The sequence below is a fragment of the Myxine glutinosa genome, chromosome 1 (genome assembly GCF_964187855.1).
Source record: "Myxine glutinosa chromosome 1, kmMyxGlut1.1, whole genome shotgun sequence".
Taxonomy (NCBI): Eukaryota; Metazoa; Chordata; class Myxini; order Myxiniformes; family Myxinidae; genus Myxine; species Myxine glutinosa.
The window spans coordinates 373,181,176-373,205,630 of NC_136261.1; the positions used below are offsets into that span (position 1 = coordinate 373,181,176).

At 39.1% G+C, this 24,455-nt stretch overlaps 1 protein-coding gene across 3 annotated transcripts in view; it reads left to right on the plus strand.

The window, feature by feature from the left end:
* The window catches only part of LOC137415103 (E3 ubiquitin-protein ligase TRIM7-like), an 80,970-nt gene that overhangs the window by 27,626 nt on the left and 28,889 nt on the right, over nt 1–24,455 (plus strand). For all 3 annotated transcript variants that reach the window (XM_078770171.1, XM_078770170.1, XM_078770172.1), the window contains one exon: nt 22,841–22,936. In XM_078770171.1, the coding sequence (XP_078626297.1) occupies nt 22,841–22,936 (96 nt within the window). The remainder of the gene's footprint in view (nt 1–22,840; nt 22,937–24,455) is intronic.

Here is a 24,455-nt window from a genome sequence, read left to right on the forward strand (position 1 = left end):
ATTGAACAACTGACAGAAAAGGTGGTTATTGATTTTACAGGTAAAAAGGTAGGCTTGAGAGCTCACCAAATTAACAATTTTGTGCTGAGATTGTTCATGGCCCTGGGCCTAAGGATATAGATCCAAATCTCTGAAAAAGCTTGCAGATGAAATGTCAAGCTATGCTCAAGAATAATGTGTGTGAACAGCATTTTGAGATGTTGAATAAAGGGAAGTGTGTGTTAATCAAAGATTTTTTTTTTTTTTTTTTTTTGTATACTGAATCGAGGCTCGTGAAAGAGCTGACATTTACTTCACAAACAAATCAACCAGACAAACAAAACACACAAAAAGAGGGAGCGGAAAACAAGACGGGGAGAGAAGGGGAAGCACACAAACACAACATTTGAGAGCAGGGAGTATACTCAGGGAGCAGGGAGCAGGGAGTAATTAAAAAATTACTCGACTGCTCAAAAGCATGAAGATACAGGTTTAGACCACTTTACCATCCCAGGTATATTCATGAAAACCACACAAAACAACCTGTTGTTGTTAAACTTCATATGGCACCACCTTTAGAGGCCATTTTTCCCCGCAGAGCAGGGCTTGGCCTTTTTCGGGCACCGTGGTCCCCTTTTTGAAGCAATGTTTTATAGCCATATGCCCTTCCTGCCACCAATCCTGTTAGTCGCCTCTTACGACACACAGGGAATTGCTCGTAAACTGGTACTCAATTTGCCGACCTCAGTGGGATGACGGGCTGTGTCAGCCCCCATGGTGTTAATTCAGCGATCGACTGGGATTCAATCCCAGGGTCCTAGAATCCCAAGCCGGCACCCGAACCGCTAAGCCAACACCAGGCTGTTGTTAAACTTCATATAAAAGGATAAAAAATACTTCCAGTTACAGCAATTACCAAGAGGTAATGTTCAGGCCTAATTTTATTATCCATCAATGGTGCTTGTTTTCTTGTGCTTTTACTTCATTGCTTCACAATGTTCACATTCATACTGAGTCTCGGCCAATGGCGTCTTATCATGGTTTCAAACATCTTCAATAATATTTTTGATGACACTACAATCAGACTTTAAAAAATTACTCGACTGCTCAAAAGCATGAAGCATCAAATTACTTTGAGTTTTTTTTAATGATCTCATTTTTATATTCTGTTCAAAGAGGACCAGCATATTACTCATGAAAAACTCCTTCAACAAACTATGATGTAACTGGAAACCAAAGTTGAATTGTTCTCCATAAACAAAATGGCTGTTTGAAATGTGCAATGATATTGACAAGGACACCAGTCTACAAATGAGCACAGACAGGTTTTTACATTGACAGAAATGGCCTTAATAATCCAACATTGCAGTTGACATCAAAACCTTCCTTTTCTCTAACTAGTGAGGTACCTGTGCTACGCACGGGTGGGAGGCCAGAATCAAACAGACAATGCACAAACGGCGAATGCTAAAGCATGAAACCAATAAATTCCACATTACTGTGGCACCTTCAGTCGCATGTCAGACATATACAGCAAGTTCGTGAAGGACTTCCATGAAAAACGTACCCGTTCGCAAACAAACAGGTACGTGTGCTCCATTCTCGGTCAATGGCGAATCTGCATATGGCGATTCGCGAATTCACGTTTCGAAAGTGGAAACCGTCACGGCATTCCGTCATTCACTTGAACTCGATATCTCTTTTTTCATTCCAAACAGCATAACTCCAATCACAAATATACATTAATATAATAAACTTTTAACAACGTTCGTGACATAAACAAATATTTAAATCCTGATGTGAAGTTCCGTATGGTTGAGTGAATACAATTACGAATTCAAAATCGTAATTGTATTCACTCAATTCCAATCATTCATTGATACTTTAGCAAAGCGATTAACACGATTAACGTTTCACGATTTAACATTACGATTGAATGACGGTTGTATTGGGATATTATCAAACCTGCGCAGCCGTAATCTGTCCACTTCTGCATTCACGGCAGGTTCATAATTCTCATCAAAATCTAAACAGTATTTGTAGAATTTCAACAAAAGAAACATCACTGTTCATATCGGTAAATATTATTCCATCGTGTTTGGAAAAACTGGAAAATTGGAAATTTGGGAAAAAAAATTTGGAAAAACAATAGAACCTATTTTACTCCAAGGGGTCCCAGGAATACCCACCCAAAATATCGTTGCGATTGGTTCAGGCGTTTTTGCGTTACCTTCGAACGGACAGACGACATTTGGAGAATTCTAGTAAGATGGCCTGATCTCAAACCATCAGTTTGGTTTCTAACCCCATTCAACCACCCTGGACCTCCATCTGCTGCTCTTCCAACAATGGATTGAGGCTCTGAATTTTAGAAAAGAGATCAATTCTGTATCTCCTGGACATGGCTCAATCATTTATCCAAATCTGGTATTGTGTCTTCCTCTCCTCCACTTTCATCGTCATGCCTGAGTGTCAATGGGATCCTCTCCCAGTTGAGACTCGAAGGCCCCAAACCAGTGTCTGAGGCCCAGTCCTATTCTTCGATTAAATCAAGTATATTTCTTAATTTCCGGAAAATGCTTCAGACAGGCAGGCATCAACCTCTTCCCTCTCTGAAGGTGTGTGAAAAAAGAAGAAGCAGCCCTTGGAATATTTCCATAAACCCTCTTTTCTTTTCTTTTCTTTCGAAGGTCTTTTCGAAGCTGCTCCATGCGCTCACGCTTTCGAAGCTAAGTGATATTTCTCAATTGTGTTTTTGTCGAGACTGTATCTATCTTTCGGTGTATGTACCTACAGCGTATCTTTTGGAAAATTTTCGGTGCAATTTTTCGTTCATGTATACACAATCGTCGGTTAATGGTATCGAGTATTCTGCGGCCTAGTACTCGTAGGCTTAGACTACCGTACCGTCTCAGACCTTGTGGTTTGTTTTTCTCTCAGCGATTCGTGAATGCGCTGAAATTATTTTCGTTCTCTGTTTCGTACCAGTCGTTCACCCCGTACCTCCTTGTTTAATATCTGTACTCACAAAAAAAAAAAAAAAAAAAACCCCAAAAAAACTATTTCCTTCCCAGGTCTTATTCGTTTATTTGTTGTTCTTTTTGTTTGTTCGTTCTTCGTTCGCGATCACGCGGTTAGAAATGTATAATCTCTCCCCTGAACAACTATTTTCTCTCATATATTATAACACCCTTTTCTTCTTTTCCTACAAAAGGATGCTTTCGTCTTGCTCACCAAATCTATTCATTCCAAAAAAAATATATAATACCATCTCTTACAGTTCCTCCTTTCTACATTCCATAAACTATCCAGAACTCCATCCCTCCTCCAGTGTCCTCAAACGTATTTTTGACTCGAAGGTCTCAAACTCATTTTGCAAAAAATGTTCGTTTCCCATGAATCGTACACTTTTCAAAATCCAATCTCACCCCTCCCCTCCAAATCCTCCCCATCACCCATCCCTTTCAAATCTCCCCCCTTGCCCCTTCCCTCCCCTCCCTCCTAAACTTCCCTCTCACCCCTCCCCTCCGAGACTCTCCCTCGCTCCTCCCCTCCTAGACTCCCCTCTCACCCCTCCTCCTCAAAGCATCCTCCCTGCTTCTTCCTCCTTCCAACTTTCACCTTCATCTCCCCAAACCTCCTGCCTTGCTCTTCCCCCTCCTCAAATAACACCTCACTGTGCCTCACCCAATCTCCATCAAACCTTTTGTCTGCCCCATTCTTCCCTTTCTCCAAGCTATTCTGAAATCTCTGACACACCTTCAACAGCTCTCCCTACCTCTTCCTCCTCTTCCACATCCTACCCTACCCCTCCCCCCCCTGTTCTGGACCCGATGCTCCCCCTTCCTCTTCATTAACGGTATGGACCTCAAACATCCGGGGCCTTCGCTCAAACTTGACTGATCTCTCCATACAGGTTGCTTATGACAAACCAGACGTGATCTGCTTAACAGAAACTTTCCTCCTTCATGATGTCTGTGGTTCCTTGGTATCTCTCCCAGGTTACTCCCTCCTCCGGTATGATAGACCTGAGCCTCGTCCTGGAGGTGGGGTTGCTATCTTTATAAAAAACTCTCTTCCTCACTCGCCCTCCACTGCCCTCTCTCCACCTCACCCCCAGGAATACCTTTGGCTACGGCTTCCCCTTCGCTCCCACCTTTTGTTCATATGTGTGTTGTACCGTCCACCAATCAGCGATGACTCCATCTACATCTCACTGTCTGATAATATGGACCAACTTCTATCTACCCATCCCAACTCTCTCTTCCTCATATGTGGTGATTTCAATTGTCACCATGCCAGTTGGCTGGGTGTGGGTACCTCTCTCACCAGCCATGGCTCTTCAGCAAAGGACTTCTGCGACTCACTGGGACTGACACAATCTGTCAATTTCCCGACCCGGATCTCAGTCAACGGAGCATCTTCTCTTCTGGATTTGGTTATGACAAACTTCCCTGAAAATGTCTGCTGCTCTTCTTCTGCTCCAATCGGCTCATCTGATCATGTGCTTGTCAAAGTGGACATCTCTCTGACCATTCTCAGAGAGCCTCCTCAGCGTCGACGAGTCTGGCATTTCACTCAGGCCAACTGGCACGGTCTTCAAGCAGCCATCAATCATCTGGACTGGTCTCCCATCTCTACCGCCTCTGACATCAACTCATCCTGGGAATTCTTTCAAAGTAAATTGCACTCTCTCATGCACAGATTTATACCATCTCGTCTTCAGTTGTCATACCCTTCCTCCCGTCCATGGTACACGGAATCTTGTGGTGAGGCTGTTGCCCTGAAACAACTTGCTTTCGTCTCCTGGAAAGCAAATCCAACGGAAGGAAATCTCATTTCCTTTCACAAAGCCCGAAACAAGTGTGTGTCCACCCTCAGGAGAGCCAGGAAACAATATCTCACCATTCTCAAGACCGAACTCTCTTATCTGTCTCCCTCTTCCAAATCCTGGTGGCGTCTGGTCAAATCTGTTTCTGGTGTTTGTTCCCCCTCCATCCCCTCCCTCACCTCAAACGGCTTAACGGCTGACTCCGCACGTGAAAAAGCTGAATGCCTCAACTCTGTGTTTGCCTCTAAATCTTGTGTCCCAAACCCATCCCTCTCTGTACCCACCATACCCAGTCGTACCCAGCTGCTCCTGGACTCTGTGTCCTTTCCTCCTGACAAGGTGGAAAAGTTTCTGTCAACCCTCGACTCTGATTCTGCAACTGGTCCTGACGGCATCAGCCCACGGGTCCTAAAATCATGTTCTTCTGCTCTTTCACTCCCTCTTTCTGTTCTCTTCACCCTCTCTTTTGCTCAAGGTCATCTGCCATCTGCTTGGAAATCAGCCAACATCACCGCTTTGCACAAAAAAGGTGCAAAAACAGATCCCAGCAACTACAGACCAATCAGCCTTCTCCCAATTATCAGCAAAGTCATGGAATCCATCATTGCTTCAGATATTAAATCTTTCCTCTTCTCCAATGGCTTGATCTCTGATCATCAATTTGGTTTCAGACCTGGTCACTCTACTCTGGACATGCTGCTTCTGCTTTCTCAACAATGGATGGAGGTCCTCAACGCCAAACAGGAAATTAGAGCTGTCTCCCTTGACATTTCACGTGCCTTCGATACGGTCTGGCACCCTGCTCTGCTCTACAAACTCTCCTCCTTTGGTATCCATGGAAATCTCCACGCATGGCTGGCGGACTTCCTCTCTGGTCGTAGTCAACGTGTGGCCCTGAATGGGTTTCTCTCATCTCCTCTTCCTGTTCAGGCTGGAGTTCCCCAAGGTAGTGTTCTGGGCCCTGTGCTTTTTCTGGTCTTCATCAATGATCTCTCTGACTCTCTTGAAAATCCTCTCTGTCTCTTTGCTGACGACTCTACTCTCTGTCGCTCCATTCCTCATCCCTCAGATCGGCAGTCTGCAGCCTCCTCACTCTCTGCAGACCTGGACAAAATCACAGACTGGTCAAACAAGTGGAACATGTCTTTCAATCCTGACAAATCTCACACTCTTACAATGTCTCTCCGAAAGGACCGACTGGACAACCCTCCCATCTACTTTCTCAACAATCCTCTCCAAGAAGTTCTGTCGCTCAAGCTTTTGGGTCTCACTATCTGCCATGATCTTTCTTGGGAAAACCACATTTCCAAGCTGGCCTCCAAAGCCAGTCGCCGACTGGGCATCCTCCGTTGTGCGAAGTCCTTCCTTGGCACACCTGAGCTCCTCACCACATACAAGGCTTTCATCCGCAGCTCAATGGAATACTGTTCCCCCCTCTGGGCTGGTGCTCCTGCCTCACACCTTGCTCGGCTTCACGCTGTTGAGGCCAAAGCTTTCAGAATCATTGGAATCTCCTGCGATGTAGTCAACGCCGAGGGCCTTTCACTCACTCACCGCAGGCAGGTTGGTGGTCTTTCTGTCTTCTACCGACTCCTCCCCGGCCTTGCTCCCCCAGCTCTCTCTGTGCTCTGTCCCCCCAATATTCCTTCAGGTCGCACAAGATCTGCCTGCAACCCTCTTATGGTTAAACTGCCAAAGTCTAGGCTCTCTGCTCACCTTCACTCTTTCATTCCCCTTTTCTCCCGCCTCTGGAACAAACTCCCCCACTCCCTTCAATCCCACTCCTCCCTCCAGGTCTTTAAAACAGCTGTTCACCACCATCTCTTATCTTCCCCCATCGAAAACCTTGATCTTTTCTACCCCCGGTAATTCACCCCAGAGTCCTTGCAGTGTTCATATGTTTTAATCCTCTCCCACCTCCCCATCTCCCACCTCCCATCTCCCATCTCCCACCTCCAAGTCCTCCCGATGTCCCTGCTCTCAAATGTTGTGTTTGTGTCCTTCCCCTTCTTCCCCCTCTCTTTTGTGTCCTCCCCCCTCTCTCCCCATCTTGTCTGCCGCTCCCCTTGTTTTTTGTGTTTTGTGTATCGGTTTGTCTTTTTGTGTGATTAATGTTTGCTCTTTCACGAGCCTCGATGTTGTATACAACAACAACAAAAAAAAAAAAAAAAAAAAAAAACCCAGGCAAATGTCAGTCTCACTTCGTCTCTTTAAAAGGACCATCTGGAAAAACCTCCAATCTACTCCATTCAAACAATACTTGCAATTCAGGTCTTCAAACGTGTTAACATCACCATTAGCCACAATCCCTCCTGGACCAACTAAATATCTGAGTTGGCTTGCAAAGCCATTGCCTCATTGGGAATTCTCCATCATGCAAAGACAAATTATAATTTTTAACAACCCATAAGGCTTACAGCTGCAGATCAATGGAGTATTGCTTTCCTTCTGGGCTCATGTTCATATTTCACACCTTTTCAACTTGAATCCATGGATACTGACCGAGGCCTTCAAAAGCAGTGGAATCTCCTTCAGCAATGCGGCATCCCTGGGCCTGTTACTCCTGCATCGTTGGCAGCTTGGTTGGCTCTCTATCTTCTCCTGTGTCCTTGTTAGCCTTTCACCCTCTCCCCTTTCAATGTTCTGTCTCCTCACCCTTCAACCCCCCATTAGGTCTGCCACCAACTTACTTCTTGTGAAACTCCCAAAATCCAGACTCACTGCTCACCTCCATCAAGGAATGACTTTACAGTTTACACGATGGAGGATGCCCGATCTGTGGTTGCTTTTGCAAACCAACTTTGTAACATGTTCAACCGAAGAGATGTCAGAAGTTAGACACTGAATCTCTTGGACACTCAGTGGTTGAACATGGAAATATGGGGGTTTATGTAATGGTCCCTCTGGTGTGAGACTGAGAGATTTGCCAGGAAGGCAAGGTGTGATCCATTTTGTTTGTCCAACAATTCCAGATCGTGAGACAGTGATGCAGCTGCTGTATCTGCCTGTCTACAGGATACAGCACTGTATCTTTATAATGTGGAGTCATTTGTGCAAGTGCTGGAAGCAAAGAAGCCAGGTATGATGGCTTTCTTGTATGCAGCAGTTAGTGAGCTTGACAAGTAGAACAGGATGCTACTTAGTATTGATTATCTAAAATATGTCCAAGCCATGTTATATCGACATGTATCTTGACGATTTGTTTCAGATTCAAGCCTTCTTACCATTTCTAATTGCGAAGCAAAATCATTTGCAAAGTTGAATGACACAGAATCCAAAATGATGAGCCGTGATTAGGTTCTTTGAAAAGACGAAAGACTTTCCATCTATATCGATAATTATAGTTGACGTGATTTTGCTCGCAATGGAAGCACGCTTACCGAAACTACACACACGGTTTTGATGCAACATGTCCACAACCTTCATCACCCGTGATGTACCAATGTTTGTTCACGGCATAAAAAAGTCAAGATCGAAGGTGGTCTGTGGGGCCCCACCCAAAATTGGTATTTGCGCTCTTCTCTGAAACTACACACACGGTTTTTTGAAACTTGATCACAACCTGCATATATGATGCCCAACGAAGGTGTATTGTCCGCATCAAAATCTGTGTTCATTAAGGGAGTTTACGGCTGAGAGGGTTGTGAGGGTTGACCCCTCCCCCCCCCCTAAATACGAATTTGCTCTCTTCTCTGAAACTACACACAGAATTTCAATGAAATTTGATCACAACCATCATCACTCATGATGTACAAAAGTTTGTTCACTGCATTAAAAAATATCGTGTTCTGTGGGGGGTTTGAGTGATAGTTGCTCCTGATTCAGGTGAGCTTCAGGACCCGCGGTTCTATTTTTGCTTGGCTCATGGGGGCGATCCCCAAGATGTTGGACATATCAATTTTTTGACTCTGGTAGTAATTCTTTGAAAAAATGCCAGGGGTATGGAAAAGACCTCTTTATATGGTATGTGCCATGTGGCAAAGTATGGAAAAGAAGGGACATTTCATAGCTTGTAGAAAATGCCAAAGTATAGAAAAGAAGTGACATTTCATAGCTTGTAGAAAATGCCAAAGAATAGAAAAGAAGTGACATTTCATAGCTTGTAGAAAATCCCAAAGTATAGAAAAGGAGCGACATTTTATAGCTTGTAGAAGATGCCAAATTATAGAAAAGAAGTGACATTTCATAGCTTGTAGAAAATGCCAAAGAATAGAAAAGAAGTGACATTTCATAGCTTGTAGAAAATGCCAAAGTATAGAAAAGAAGTGACATTTCATAGCTTGTAGAAAATGCCAAAGTATAGAAAAGAAGTGACATTTCATAGCTTGTAGAAAATCCCAAAGTATAGAAAAGAAGCGACATTTCATAGCTTGTAGAAAATGCCAAAGTATAGAAAAGAAGCGACATTTCATAGCTTGTAGAAAATGCCAAAGAATAGAAAAGAAGTGACATTTCATAGCTTGTAGAAAATCCCAAAGTATAGAAAAGAAGTGACATTTCATAGCTTGTAGAAAATGCCAAAGTATAGAAAAGAAGCGACATTTCATAGCTTGTAGAAAATGCCAAAGTATAGAAAAGAAGCGACATTTCATAGCTTGTAGAAAATACCAAAGTATAGAAAAGAAGCGACATTTCATAGCTTGTAGAAAATGCCAAAGTATAGAAAAGAAGCGACATTTCATAGCTTGTAGAAAATCCCAAAGTATAGAAAAGGAGCGACATTTCATAGCTTGTAGAAAATGCCAAAGTATAGAAAAGAAGCGACATTTCATAGCTTGTAGAAAATGCCAAAGAATAGAAAACAAGTGACATTTCATAGCTTGTAGAAAATGCCAAAGAATAGAAAAGAAGTGACATTTCATAGCTTGTAGAAAATGCCAAAGAATAGAAAAGAAGCGACATTTCATAGCTTGTAGAAAATCCCAAAGTATAGAAAAGGAGCGACATTTCATAGCTTGTAGAAAATGCCAAAGTATAGAAAAGAAGTGACATTTCATAGCTTGTGGAAAATGCCAAAGTATAGAAAAGAAGTGACATTTCATAGCTTGTAGAAAATCCCAAAGTATAGAAAAGAAGCGACATTTCATAGCTTGTAGAAAATGCCAAAGTATAGAAAAGAAGCGACATTTCATAGCTTGTAGAAAATGCCAAAGTATAGAAAAGAAGCGACATTTCATAGCTTGTAGAAAATCCCAAAGTATAGAAAAGAAGCGACATTTCATAGCTTGTAGAAAATGCCAAAGTATAGAAAAGAAGCGACATTTCATAGCTTGTAGAAAATGCCAAAGTATAGAAAAGAAGCGACATTTCATAGCTTGTAGAAAATGCCAAAGTATAGAAAAGAAGCAACATTTCATAGCTTGTAGAAAATGCCAAAGAATAGAAAAGAAGTGACATTTCATAGCTTGTAGAAAATGCCAAAGAATAGAAAAGAAGGGACATTTCATAGCTTGTAGAAAATGCCAAAGAATAGAAAAGAAGCGACATTTCACAGCTTGTAGAAAATGCCAAAGAATAGAAAAGAAGGGACATTTCATAGCTTGTAGAAAATGCCAAAGAATAGAAGAGAAGGGACATTTCATAGCTTGTAGAAAATGCCAAAGAATAGAAGAGAAGGGACATTTCATAGCTTGTAGAAAATGCCAAAGAATAGAAAAGAAGCGACATTTCACAGCTTGTAGAAAATGCCAAAGAATAGAAAAGAAGGGACATTTCATAGCTTGTAGAAAATGCCAAAGTATAGAAAAGAAGTGACATTTCATAGCTTGTAGAAAATGCCAAAGTATAGAAAAGAAGCGACATTTCATAGCTTGTAGAAAATGCCAAAGAATAGAAAAGAAGCGACATTTCATAGCTTGTAGAGAATGCCAAAGAATAGAAGAGAAGGGACATTTCATAGCTTGTAGAAAATGCCAAAGTATAGAAAAGAAGCGACATTTCATAGCTTGTAGAAAATGCCAAAGTATAGAAAAGAAGCGACATTTCATAGCTTGTAGAAAATGCCAAAGAATAGAAAAGAAGGGACATTTCATAGCTTGTAGAAAATGCCAAAGAATAGAAGAGAAGGGACATTTCATAGCTTGTAGAAAATGCCAAAGTATAGAAAAGAAGCGACATTTCATAGCTTGTAGAAAATGCCAAAGTATAGAAAAGAAGCGACATTTCATAGCTTGTAGAAAATGCCAAAGAATAGAAAAGAAGCGACATTTCATAGCTTGTAGAAAATGCCAAAGAATAGAAAAGAAGGGACATTTCATAGCTTGTAGAAAATGCCAAAGAATAGAAGAGAAGGGACATTTCATAGCTTGTAGAAAATGCCAAAGAATAGAAAAGAAGGGACATTTCATAGCTTGTAGAAAATGCCAAAGAATAGAAAAGAAGGGACATTTCATAGCTTGTAGAAAATGCCAAAGAATAGAAAAGAAGGGACATTTCATAGCTTGTAGAAAATGCCAAAGAATAGAAGAGAAGGGACATTTCATAGCTTGTAGAAAATGCCAAAGTATAGAAAAGAAGCGACATTTCATAGCTTGTAGAAAATGCCAAAGTATAGAAAAGAAGCGACATTTCATAGCTTGTAGAAAATGCCAAAGAATAGAAAAGAAGCGACATTTCATAGCTTGTAGAAAATGCCAAAGAATAGAAAAGAAGGGACATTTCATAGCTTGTAGAAAATGCCAAAGAATAGAAGAGAAGGGACATTTCATAGCTTGTAGAAAATGCCAAAGAATAGAAAAGAAGGGACATTTCATAGCTTGTAGAAAATGCCAAAGAATAGAAAAGAAGGGACATTTCATAGCTTGTAGAAAATGCCAAAGAATAGAAGAGAAGGGACATTTCATAGCTTGTAGAAAATCCCAAAGAATAGAAAAGAAGGGACATTTCATAGCTTGTAGAAAATGCCAAAGAATAGAAAAGAAGGGACATTTCATAGCTTGTAGAAAATGCCAAAGAATAGAAGAGAAGGGACATTTCATAGCTTGTAGAAAATGCCAAAGAATAGAAAAGAAGCGACATTTCACAGCTTGTAGAAAATGCCAAAGAATAGAAAAGAAGGGACATTTCATAGCTTGTAGAAAATGCCAAAGTATAGAAAAGAAGTGACATTTCATAGCTTGTAGAAAATGCCAAAGTATAGAAAAGAAGCGACATTTCATAGCTTGTAGAAAATGCCAAAGAATAGAAAAGAAGCGACATTTCATAGCTTGTAGAGAATGCCAAAGAATAGAAGAGAAGGGACATTTCATAGCTTGTAGAAAATGCCAAAGTATAGAAAAGAAGCGACATTTCATAGCTTGTAGAAAATGCCAAAGTATAGAAAAGAAGCGACATTTCATAGCTTGTAGAAAATGCCAAAGAATAGAAAAGAAGGGACATTTCATAGCTTGTAGAAAATGCCAAAGAATAGAAGAGAAGGGACATTTCATAGCTTGTAGAAAATGCCAAAGTATAGAAAAGAAGCGACATTTCATAGCTTGTAGAAAATGCCAAAGTATAGAAAAGAAGCGACATTTCATAGCTTGTAGAAAATGCCAAAGAATAGAAAAGAAGCGACATTTCATAGCTTGTAGAAAATGCCAAAGAATAGAAAAGAAGTGACATTTCATAGCTTGTAGAAAATGCCAAAGAATAGAAAAGAAGCGACATTTCATAGCTTGTAGAAAATACCAAAGTATAGAAAAGAAGCTACATTTCATAGCTTGTAGAAAATACCAAAGTATAGAAAAGAAGTGACATTTCATAGCTTGTAGAAAATGCCAAAGAATAGAAAAGAAGTGCCATTTCATAGCTTGTAGAAAATGCCAAAGAATAGAAAAGAAGTGACATTTCATAGCTTGTAGAAAATGCCAAAGTATAGAAAAGAAGTGACATTTCATAGCTTGTAGAAAATGCCAAAGAATAGAAAAGAAGTGACATTTCATAGCTTGTAGAAAATGCCAAAGTATAGAAAAGAAGTGACATTTCATAGCTTGTAGAAAATGCCAAAGTATAGAAAAGAAGTGACATTTCATAGCTTGTAGAAAATCCCAAAGTATAGAAAAGAAGCGACATTTCATAGCTTGTAGAAAATGCCAAAGTATAGAAAAGAAGCGACATTTCATAGCTTGTAGAAAATGCCAAAGAATAGAAAAGAAGTGACATTTCATAGCTTGTAGAAAATCCCAAAGTATAGAAAAGAAGTGACATTTCATAGCTTGTAGAAAATGCCAAAGTATAGAAAAGAAGCGACATTTCATAGCTTGTAGAAAATGCCAAAGTATAGAAAAGAAGCGACATTTCATAGCTTGTAGAAAATACCAAAGTATAGAAAAGAAGCGACATTTCATAGCTTGTAGAAAATGCCAAAGTATAGAAAAGAAGCGACATTTCATAGCTTGTAGAAAATCCCAAAGTATAGAAAAGAAGCGACATTTCATAGCTTGTAGAAAATGCCAAAGAATAGAAAAGAAGGGACATTTCATAGCTTGTAGAAAATGCCAAAGAATAGAAGAGAAGGGACATTTCATAGCTTGTAGAAAATGCCAAAGTATAGAAAAGAAGCGACATTTCATAGCTTGTAGAAAATGCCAAAGTATAGAAAAGAAGCGACATTTCATAGCTTGTAGAAAATCCCAAAGTATAGAAAAGAAGCGACATTTCATAGCTTGTAGAAAATGCCAAAGAATAGAAAAGAAGGGACATTTCATAGCTTGTAGAAAATGCCAAAGAATAGAAGAGAAGGGACATTTCATAGCTTGTAGAAAATGCCAAAGTATAGAAAAGAAGCGACATTTCATAGCTTGTAGAAAATGCCAAAGTATAGAAAAGAAGCGACATTTCATAGCTTGTAGAAAATGCCAAAGAATAGAAAAGAAGCGACATTTCATAGCTTGTAGAAAATGCCAAAGAATAGAAAAGAAGTGACATTTCATAGCTTGTAGAAAATGCCAAAGAATAGAAAAGAAGCGACATTTCATAGCTTGTAGAAAATACCAAAGTATAGAAAAGAAGCTACATTTCATAGCTTGTAGAAAATACCAAAGTATAGAAAAGAAGTGACATTTCATAGCTTGTAGAAAATGCCAAAGAATAGAAAAGAAGTGCCATTTCATAGCTTGTAGAAAATGCCAAAGAATAGAAAAGAAGTGACATTTCATAGCTTGTAGAAAATGCCAAAGTATAGAAAAGAAGTGACATTTCATAGCTTGTAGAAAATGCCAAAGAATAGAAAAGAAGTGACATTTCATAGCTTGTAGAAAATGCCAAAGTATAGAAAAGAAGTGACATTTCATAGCTTGTAGAAAATGCCAAAGTATAGAAAAGAAGTGACATTTCATAGCTTGTAGAAAATCCCAAAGTATAGAAAAGAAGCGACATTTCATAGCTTGTAGAAAATGCCAAAGTATAGAAAAGAAGCGACATTTCATAGCTTGTAGAAAATGCCAAAGAATAGAAAAGAAGTGACATTTCATAGCTTGTAGAAAATCCCAAAGTATAGAAAAGAAGTGACATTTCATAGCTTGTAGAAAATGCCAAAGTATAGAAAAGAAGCGACATTTCATAGCTTGTAGAAAATGCCAAAGTATAGAAAAGAAGCGACATTTCATAGCTTGTAGAAAATACCAAAGTATAGAAAAGAAGCGACATTTCATAGCTTGTAGAAAATGCCAAAGTATAGAAAAGAAGCGACATTTCATAGCTTGTAGAAAATCCCAAAGTATAGAAAAGAAGCGACATTTCATAGCTTGTAGAAAATGCCAAAGTATAGAAAAGAAGCGACATTTCATAGCTTGTAGAAAATGCCAAAGTATAGAAAAGAAGCGACATTTCATAGCTTGTAGAAAATGCCAAAGTATAGAAAAGAAGCGACATTTCATAGCTTGTAGAAAATGCCAAAGAATAGAAAAGAAGTGACATTTCATAGCTTGTAGAAAATGCCAAAGAATAGAAAAGAAGGGACATTTCATAGCTTGTAGAAAATGCCAAAGAATAGAAAAGAAGTGACATTTCACAGCTTGTAGAAAATGCCAAAGAATAGAAAAGAAGGGACATTTCATAGCTTGTAGAAAATGCCAAAGAATAGAAGAGAAGGGACATTTCATAGCTTGTAGAAAATGCCAAAGTATAGAAAAGAAGTGACATTTCATAGCTTGTAGAAAATGCCAAAGTATAGAAAAGAAGCGACATTTCATAGCTTGTAGAAAATGCCAAAGAATAGAAAAGAAGCGACATTTCATAGCTTGTAGAAAATGCCGAAGAATAGAAGAGAAGGGACATTTCATAGCTTGTAGAAAATGCCAAAGTATAGAAAAGAAGCGACATTTCATAGCTTGTAGAAAATGCCAAAGTATAGAAAAGAAGCGACATTTCATAGCTTGTAGAAAATGCCAAAGAATAGAAAAGAAGGGACATTTCATAGCTTGTAGAAAATGCCAAAGAATAGAAGAGAAGGGACATTTCATAGCTTGTAGAAAATGCCAAAGTATAGAAAAGAAGCGACATTTCATAGCTTGTAGAAAATGCCAAAGTATAGAAAAGAAGCGCCATTTCATAGCTTGTAGAAAATGCCAAAGAATAGAAAAGAAGCGACATTTCATAGCTTGTAGAAAATGCCAAAGAATAGAAAAGAAGCGACATTTCATAGCTTGTAGAAAATACCAAAGTATAGAAAAGAAGCGACATTTCATAGCTTGTAGAAAATACCAAAGTATAGAAAAGAAGTGACATTTCATAGCTTGTAGAAAATGCCAAAGAATAGAAAAGAAGTGACATTTCATAGCTTGTAGAAAATGCCAAAGAATAGAAAAGAAGCGACATTTCATAGCTTGTAGAAAATGCCAAAGAATAGAAAAGAAGTGACATTTCATAGCTTGTAGAAAATGCCAAAGAATAGAAAAGAAGTGACATTTCATAGCTTGTAGAAAATGCCAAAGTATAGAAAAGAAGTGACATTTCATAGCTTGTAGAAAATGCCAAAGTATAGAAAAGAAGTGACATTTCATAGCTTGTAGAAAATCCCAAAGTATAGAAAAGAAGTGACATTTCATAGCTTGTAGAAAATCCCAAAGTAGAGAAAAGAAGCGACATTTCATAGCTTGTAGAAAATGCCAAAGTATAGAAAAGAAGCGACATTTCATAGCTTGTAGAAAATGCCAAAGAATAGAAAAGAAGTGACATTTCATAGCTTGTAGAAAATCCCAAAGTATAGAAAAGAAGTGACATTTCATAGCTTGTAGAAAATGCCAAAGTATAGAAAAGAAGCGACATTTCATAGCTTGTAGAAAATACCAAAGTATAGAAAAGAAGTGACATTTCATAGCTTGTAGAAAATGCCAAAGAATAGAAAAGAAGTGACATTTCATAGCTTGTAGAAAATGCCAAAGAATAGAAAAGAAGTTACATTTCATAGCTTGTAGAAAATGCCAAAGAATAGAAAAGAAGTGACATTTCATAGCTTGTAGAAAATGCCAAAGAATAGAAAAGAAGTGACATTTCATAGCTTGTAGAAAATGCCAAAGAATAGAAAAGAAGTGACATTTCATAGCTTGTAGAAAATGCCAAAGTATAGAAAAGAAGTGACATTTCATAGCTTGTAGAAAATGCCAAAGTATAGAAAAGAAGTGACATTTCATAGCTTGTAGGAAATGCCAAAGTATAGAAAAGAAGTGACATTTCATAGCTTGTAGAAAATCCCAAAGTATAGAAAAGAAGCGACATTTCATAGCTTGTAGAAAATCCCAAAGTATAGAAAAGAAGCGACATTTCATGGCTTGTAGAAAATGCCAAAGTATAGAAAAGAAGCGACATTTCATAGCTTGTAGAAAATGCCAAAGTATAGAAAAGAAGCGATATTTCACAGCTTGTAGAAAATGCCAAAGTATAGAAAAGAAGCGACATTTCATAGCTTGTAGAAAATGCCAAAGTATAGAAAAGAAGCGACATTTCATAGCTTGTAGAAAATGCCAAAGTATAGAAAAGAAGCGACATTTCATAGCTTGTAGAAAATGCCAAAGTATAGAAAAGAAGCGATATTTCATAGCTTGTAGAAAATGCCAAAGTATAGAAAAGAAGCGACATTTCATAGCTTGTAGAAAATGCCAAAGTATAGAAAAGAAGCGACATTTCATAGCTTGTAGAAAATGCCAAAGTATAGAAAAGAAGCGACATTTCATAGCTTGTAGAAAATGCCAAAGTATAGAAAAGAAGCGACATTTCATAGCTTGTAGAAAATGCCAAAGTATAGAAAAGAAGCGACATTTCATAGCTTGTAGAAAATCCCAAAGTATAGAAAAGAAGCGACATTTCATAGCTTGTAGAAAATCCCAAAGTATAGAAAAGAAGCGACATTTCATAGCTTGTAGAAAATGCCAAAATATAGAAAAGAAGCGATATTTCATAGCTTGTAGAAAATGCCAAAGTATAGAAAAGAAGCGACATTTCATAGCTTGTAGAAAATGCCAAAGTATAGAAAAGAAGCGACATTTCATAGCTTGTAGAAAATGCCAAAGTATAGAAAAGAAGCGATATTTCATAGCTTGTAGAAAATCCCAAAGTATAGAAAAGAAGCGACATTTCATAGCTTGTAGAAAATGCCAAAGTATAGAAAAGAAGCGACATTTCATAGCTTGTAGAAAATCCCAAAGTATAGAAAAGAAGCGATATTTCATAGCTTGTAGAAAATGCCAAAGTATAGAAAAGAAGCGACATTTCATAGCTTGTAGAAAATGCCAAAGTATAGAAAAGAAGCGACATTTCACAGCTTGTAGAAAATGCCAAAGTATAGAAAAGAAGCGACATTTCATAGCTTGTAGAAAATCCCAAAGTATAGAAAAGAAGCGACATTTCATAGCTTGTAGAAAATGCCAAAGTATAGAAAAGAAGCGACATTTCATAGCTTGTAGAAAATGCCAAAGTATAGAAAAGAAGTGACATTTCATAGCTTGTAGAAAATGCCAAAGAATAGAAAAGAAGTGACATTTCATAGCTTGTAGAAAATGCCAAAGTATAGAAAAGAAGTGACATTTCATAGCTTGTAGAAAATGCCAAAGAATAGAAAAGAAGTGACATTTCATAGCTTGTAGAAAATGCCAAAGTATAGAAAAGAAGTGACATTTCATAGCTTGTAGGAAATGCCAAAGTATAGAAAAGAAGTGACATTTCATAGCTTGTAGAAAATCCCAAAGTATAGAAAAGAAGCGATATTTCATAGCTTGTAGAAAATGCCAAAGTATAGAAAAGAAGCGACATTTCACAGCTTGTAGAAAATGCCAAAGTATAGAAAAGAAGCGACATTTCATAGCTTGTAGAAAATGCCAAAGTATAGAAAAGAAGCGACATTTCATAGCTTGTAGAAAATGCCAAAGTATAGAAAAGAAGCGACATTTCATAGCTTGTAGAAAATGCCAAAGAATAGAAAAGAAGTGACATTTCATAGCTTGTAGAAAATGCCAAAGAATAGAAAAGAAGGGACATTTCATAGCTTGTAGAAAATGCCAAAGAATAGAAAAGAAGGGACATTTCATAGCTTGTAGAAAATGCCAAAGAATAGAAAAGAAGCGACATTTCACAGCTTGTAGAAAATGCCAAAGAATAGAAAAGAAGGGACATTTCATAGCTTGTAGAAAATGCCAAAGAATAGAAAAGAAGGGACATTTCATAGCTTGTAGAAAATGCCAAAGTATAGAAAAGAAGTGACATTTCATAGCTTGTAGAAAATGCCAAAATATAGAAAAGAAGCGACATTTCATAGCTTGTAGAAAATGCCAAAGAATAGAAAAGAAGCGACATTTCATAGCTTGTAGAAAATTCCAAAGAATAGAAAAGAAGCGACATTTCATAGCTTGTAGAAAATGCCAAAGTATAGAAAAGAAGCGATATTTCATAGCTTGTAGAAAATGCCAAAGTATAGAAAAGAAGCGACATTTCATAGCTTGTAGAAAATGCCAAAGTATAGAAAAGAAGCGACATTTCATAGCTTGTAGAAAATGCCAAAGAATAGAAAAGAAGTGACATTTCATAGCTTGTAGAAAATGCCAAAGAATAGAAAAGAAGCGACATTTCATAGCTTGTAGAAAATGCCAAAGTATAGAAAAGAAGCGACATTTCATAGCTTGTAGAAAATGCCAAAGTATAGAGAAGAAGCGACATTTCATAGCTTGTTGAAAATGCCAAAGAATAGAAAAGAAGCGACATTTCATAGCTTGTAGAAAATCCCAAAGTATAGAAAAGAAGTGACATTTCATAGCTTGTAGAAAATGCCAAAGTATAGAAAAGAAGCGACATTTCATAGCTTGTAGAAAATACCAAAGTATAGAAAAGAAGTGACATTTCATAGCTTGTAGAAAATACCAAAGTATAGAAAAGAAGCGACATTTCATAGCTTGTAGAAAATGCCAAAGTATAGAAAAGGATGGGACATTTCATAGCTTGTAGAAAATGCCAAAGTATAGAAAAGAAGCGACATTTCATAGCTTGTAGAAAATGCCAAAGTATAGAAAAGAAGCGACATTTCATAGCTTGTAGAAAATGCCAAAGTATAGAAAAGAAGCGACATTTCATAGCTTGTAGAAAATACCAAAGTATAGAAAAGAAGTGACATTTCATAGCTTGTAGAAAATCCCAAAGAATAGAAAAGAAGTGACATTTCATAGCTTGTAGAAAATGCCAAAGTATAGAAAAGAAGCGACATTTCATAGCTTGTAGAAAATGCCAAAGTATAGAAAAGAAGTGACATTTCATAGCTTGTAGAAAATGCCAAAGAATAGAAAAGAAGCGACATTTCATAGCTTGTAGAAAATTCCAAAGAATAGAAAAGCAGCGCCATTTCATAGCTTGTAGAAAATGCCAAAGTATAGAAAAGAAGTGACATTTCATAGCTTGTAGAAAATCCCAAAGTATAGAAAAGAAGTGACATTTCATAGCTTGTAGAAAATGCCAAAGTATAGAAAAGAAGCGACATTTCATAGCTTGTAGAAAATGCCAAAGTATAGAAAAGAAGCGACATTTCATAGCTTGTAGAAAATACCAAAGTATAGAAAAGAAGTGACATTTCATAGCTTGTAGAAAATGCCAAAGTATAGAAAAGAAGCGACATTTCATAGCTTGTAGAAAATGCCAAAGTATAGAAAAGAAGTGACATTTCATAGCTTGTAGAAAATGCCAAAGAATAGAAAAGAAGTGACATTTCATACAACATACAACAACATGCATTTTAAAGGCCATTTTCCCTGCTAGAGCGGGGGTTAGCCTTGCGGTCCCCATGACAATCTTCTCCATTTTGCCCTATTTTCTGCATCTCTCCTTGTTAACCACCTTGCCCGCATTTCTTCTTCCACCATCTTTAGCCAAGGCTTTCTCGGTCTTCCCCGTCCTCTACTTCCTTCTACATTCATTTCCATCACTCTTCTCAACCAGTCGCTTTCATCCTTCCTCAACACATGACCAAACCATCTCAACCTGTTCCTCTTCAAAGCATCAATCACAGGCTCTATTCCCATCATCTTTCGCAATTCATCATTTGTCTTCCTCTCTCTCAACGATACTCCACCCATCCGTCGAACCATTCGCATTTCCACCCTTTCCAACCTTCGTTGCTGCTCTACGTTCATTACCCATGTCTCGCTCCCATAAATCATAACACTTCTCACACATGCAGCATACGCCTTTCCCTTCAGCTTCAACGACACTCCCCTCATAATCAGCACGCCACTCCGTTCCCAAAACTTCTTCCATGCACATCTCACTCTAGCAACCGTTGCGGAGTCTGATCCACCTTCTCCATTCAGCATGTCTCCGAGGTAGCAAAATGTTTTCACACCTTCCAGCTTCACGCCGTCTCCAAGATCCAACGCAACATTTCCTCCATCTGCAGCTCCCTCTGTGCACACCTTACATTTGAATGTAGCTGCCACACTGGTTAATGACCCTCTCAGACCACTACATTTTTGATGAATCCACTCAGCGCACATTGTACATTGAATGGAGTTCACTCCGACACCCTTCCTACACACAGCACAGGGCCACTTCCCAGTTCTTTCCACCTCACCACATGCTTTACCACTTGCCATCACCTTCGTCTTTCCGATATTCACCTTCAGACCTTTTGTCTCCATACATTCCTTCCACTTGTTCATCTTTTCCTTCAGTCCATCCATACTTTCCGCAATCAACACCAGATCATCTGCATACAACAACTCCCACGGTAAACCCTCCTTTACGTTCTGAGCCAGCACCTCCATCACAGCTACAAATAGTAGTGGACTTAGTACCGACCCCTGATGCACTCCCACCTTCACCTCAAACTCACCACTGTTCCCGTCCTTCATCCTTACAGCTGTGCGTGCTCTTTTGTACATTGCCATCACTACTCTGATCAACCATTCCTCCACTCCTAACTTCCTCAATGCCCATGTCAATACTTTGCGTGGAACCCTTTCGAATGCTTTCTCCAGATCAACAAACCCAAGAAACAACTTCTTCTTCTTCTCCTCCATGTACTTCTCCTGCAACTGCCTCACAATGAAAAGCGCGTCTGTCGTTCCTCTCCCTGGCATAAATCCAAACTGCATTTCGTCGATCTTCACTTTCTTCCTTATCCTCCTCTCCAACACCCTTTCCAATACCTTCATTCCATGCTCCAATAACTTTATCGCTCGGTACGAGCCACACTCCAGAGGGTCACCTTTCCCCTTGTATAGAGGGACGAGGGTACTCAGTTCCCAATCCACTGGAATGCGGCCTTCTTTCACCACCAGATTACAGATCTCTGTCATTCTCTTCACACCCCAACTTCCGGCTGCCTTCAACATATCTCCCACAACTCCCGTCGGCCCTCCCGCTTTTCCACTCTTCATTGCTTTTATCGCTTCCTCAACTTCCTTCTCAGTTATCTTCTCTGCCGGTCCTAAAACTGGGTTACTCTCTATGTTGCCATCCCATTCATTCTCTGTATTCAACAGCATTTCCATATATCTTTTCCATCTTCCTTTAATTCCATCTGGGTCCACAACGATTTGTCCCACTTCATCCTTCAAGCAACTCACCCCCATCACATCACACCTCTCTTTCGCTATCTGCTTTGCAATCCTGAATGCTGCTTTCTGGCCCTCCTCAGAATCCAAGCGTTCTCCGAACATTTTCCTGCATGCCTCCTGCGCCTTTGCTACCTCTTTATTTGCAGCCTTCCTGGCTGCCTTATAACTTTCATGCTCTGCTGTTTCTGCTCCCGTACCCTTCGCCTTCTGCCACTCCTTGAACTTCTTCCTCTTCTCGTCAATCCTCTTTCCAACTTCATCATCCCACCACCATGTTTCCGAGTGTCTCGGTGGTCCTTTTGTCCATCCACATACTTCACCAATGGCTCCCAACAGACTAGCTTTCATTGACATCCAACCACTTTCAAGCTAAACCACATCATCCTCTACCCTACTCAGCCTCTCTTTTAATGCCTCCCTTACTGTCACCTCTTTAAACCTCCACACCTTCATCCTCGGTTGGTACTTCACCCGCCGAGATCTCCTCGCACCTTTCACCCTTATGTCTACTTCATTTCATAGAAATGTCTACTTCTTTGTCTTCTTCAAATGTCTACTTCATTTCATAGAAGTGACATTTCATAGCTTGTAGAAAATGCCAAAGAATAGAAAAGAAGGGACATTCAAAAAATCTCATGTGCATGCTGGACTACACTTATGTTCTGAGGAGGAACCAAGTAATGCTCCAGAAAAGTTCATATCAATGGCGCCAATTTCATTCATACAGCTGCATGAAGAAGTAAATGTATTTTATTTGCCAGATTTAGGGCGCCCCTTTGTAGTCCACCTCTGCTTCCTTTAACGATCAATTATTCACCATGATAAATAATGTTGATGACCTCTCTTCTCATGCAGTTGTATAAATAAAGAAGAGTTCATATTTAATTTGGAATCTATAAATGTCTCGTCTCCACTTTTTTGCAAATACATTTTAAAATCATTTTGTGCAGTTGGTGCCTTATCGTTTCCACATACAGATGAACAATTCCCTTTACCTGGACTTATTTATTCTGTGCAGGGCGTTTTGACTGCAAAGTGTCCTGAACTATCAAAGTCAAAGCAGCACCTTGAAGCCCAACTCCATCAGCTGAAGCGGCAGGTTAAACAAACACAGGTATGAAGTACCAAGGAATAGACGTGATTGAAGGGAAGAGAATTGGCATCTGTAAAAAATATTTGTTTCTCCAATGGGTGACATCACTACAGCTCAAACTACACAATCTTACTTGCATCTCAGCCATCTCAGGCCACCTCTGGCCATCTACACACACTAGCCACCAACGACCTGACCCAAAACAATTTCAATCCATGACCATTAATGTCAGATTTATTTTTAAATCCAACTGAACAGACTTTTTTTTGAAAGTTGTTCCCTTAAAATGCTTTCACGTTATTGTTTAAAATGATTTTTTTGGATACAGACGTTAGCTCATGGAAGAGCAATAAACAGAGTGAAAAAAGGAAATGTATTGACGGTGGGGCAGTGGGGCAAAAGGTGGAATATGAAAAGGTGAGGGAATTAATTAATGGGCAAAAAGAAAAAAAAACAAGATGTGAAGAACACGGTAATCTGCAAGACGATTGGCTTGGGGAAGTGGGGACTGGTGGTGAAAAGTGGTGAAATAGTGAAAGTGGTAAATTATTGCAGGTTTGGATGGTTCAGGGTGACGGGTGAGGGTAGTGGGATGCCAACATCAATCCGTGGAGGGTAGAGCGAGATTGAACTTTTTCATGAAGATTGTTTCACAAGCCAGAGAAAAGAGTGGAGTTAGGCAGGTAATCCTGTAATAATACTGCCCACCTCTGTGCAAATCATTGGAAACAAATTCCCTGGAAACAAACTCTGTCCATATCTGAACAAATGTTAGTGTTTTATGTGATCAGGAAATCTGAAATTTTCTTTTATTTCTTTCACTTTTAAAGATTTATAGCTGGCGAAGCCTGTGTTGTCAATAAACGTGTACGTATTATGTCGAAAACCAGATCATGCTGTGTCCCTTGGCTTGAGAATTCCGAAGCGCAATGGAGGCCGCCATCTTGCGGATGCGGAAGTTTGCATAAAACAATTGCGAAAAAGTTCAATAGGAGTTTGTTTCACCCGTCTTTCTTTGATTCACAATCTAATGCACCTCTAATTTGTAATTAAAATACGTTAAGACCAACCTCGTTATCTTCAACGAAAATCGTTTTTTTTCACGGCCAGAAATACGGTATAAGCGGTTTACATAAAGAAAGAAAGCTCGGTTTGATTAACAACAGTCACACATTGCCGTTGAAACGGCGCTATTGTCTAATCTGTCGGCACTGATCTTACTGCAAGCTAACTTCTTCTGGTGGAGGAAGCCACAGTGCCCGGAGAGAACCAGTCCTGACAGCGACTGAAGTTAGAAGACGACACACATACTGTGAAAACGTATGTTAAGCCCAGTTAAAATTTCTTAAAATAGGCCTTAAGCTAGCACATCGTATAGTTACTTCCTTAAGCTTCTTGTGACATTTATTGTATGTAGGTATTGGGGAGGACTGTCTGCTCTTCTCTTTTACCAAGTCTTACCAGGTACGGTACCTACACCGACCTACTATCAACTACCTAACCTACTGATGCCATCGTGATGGGTAAAATAGTGGTAAGA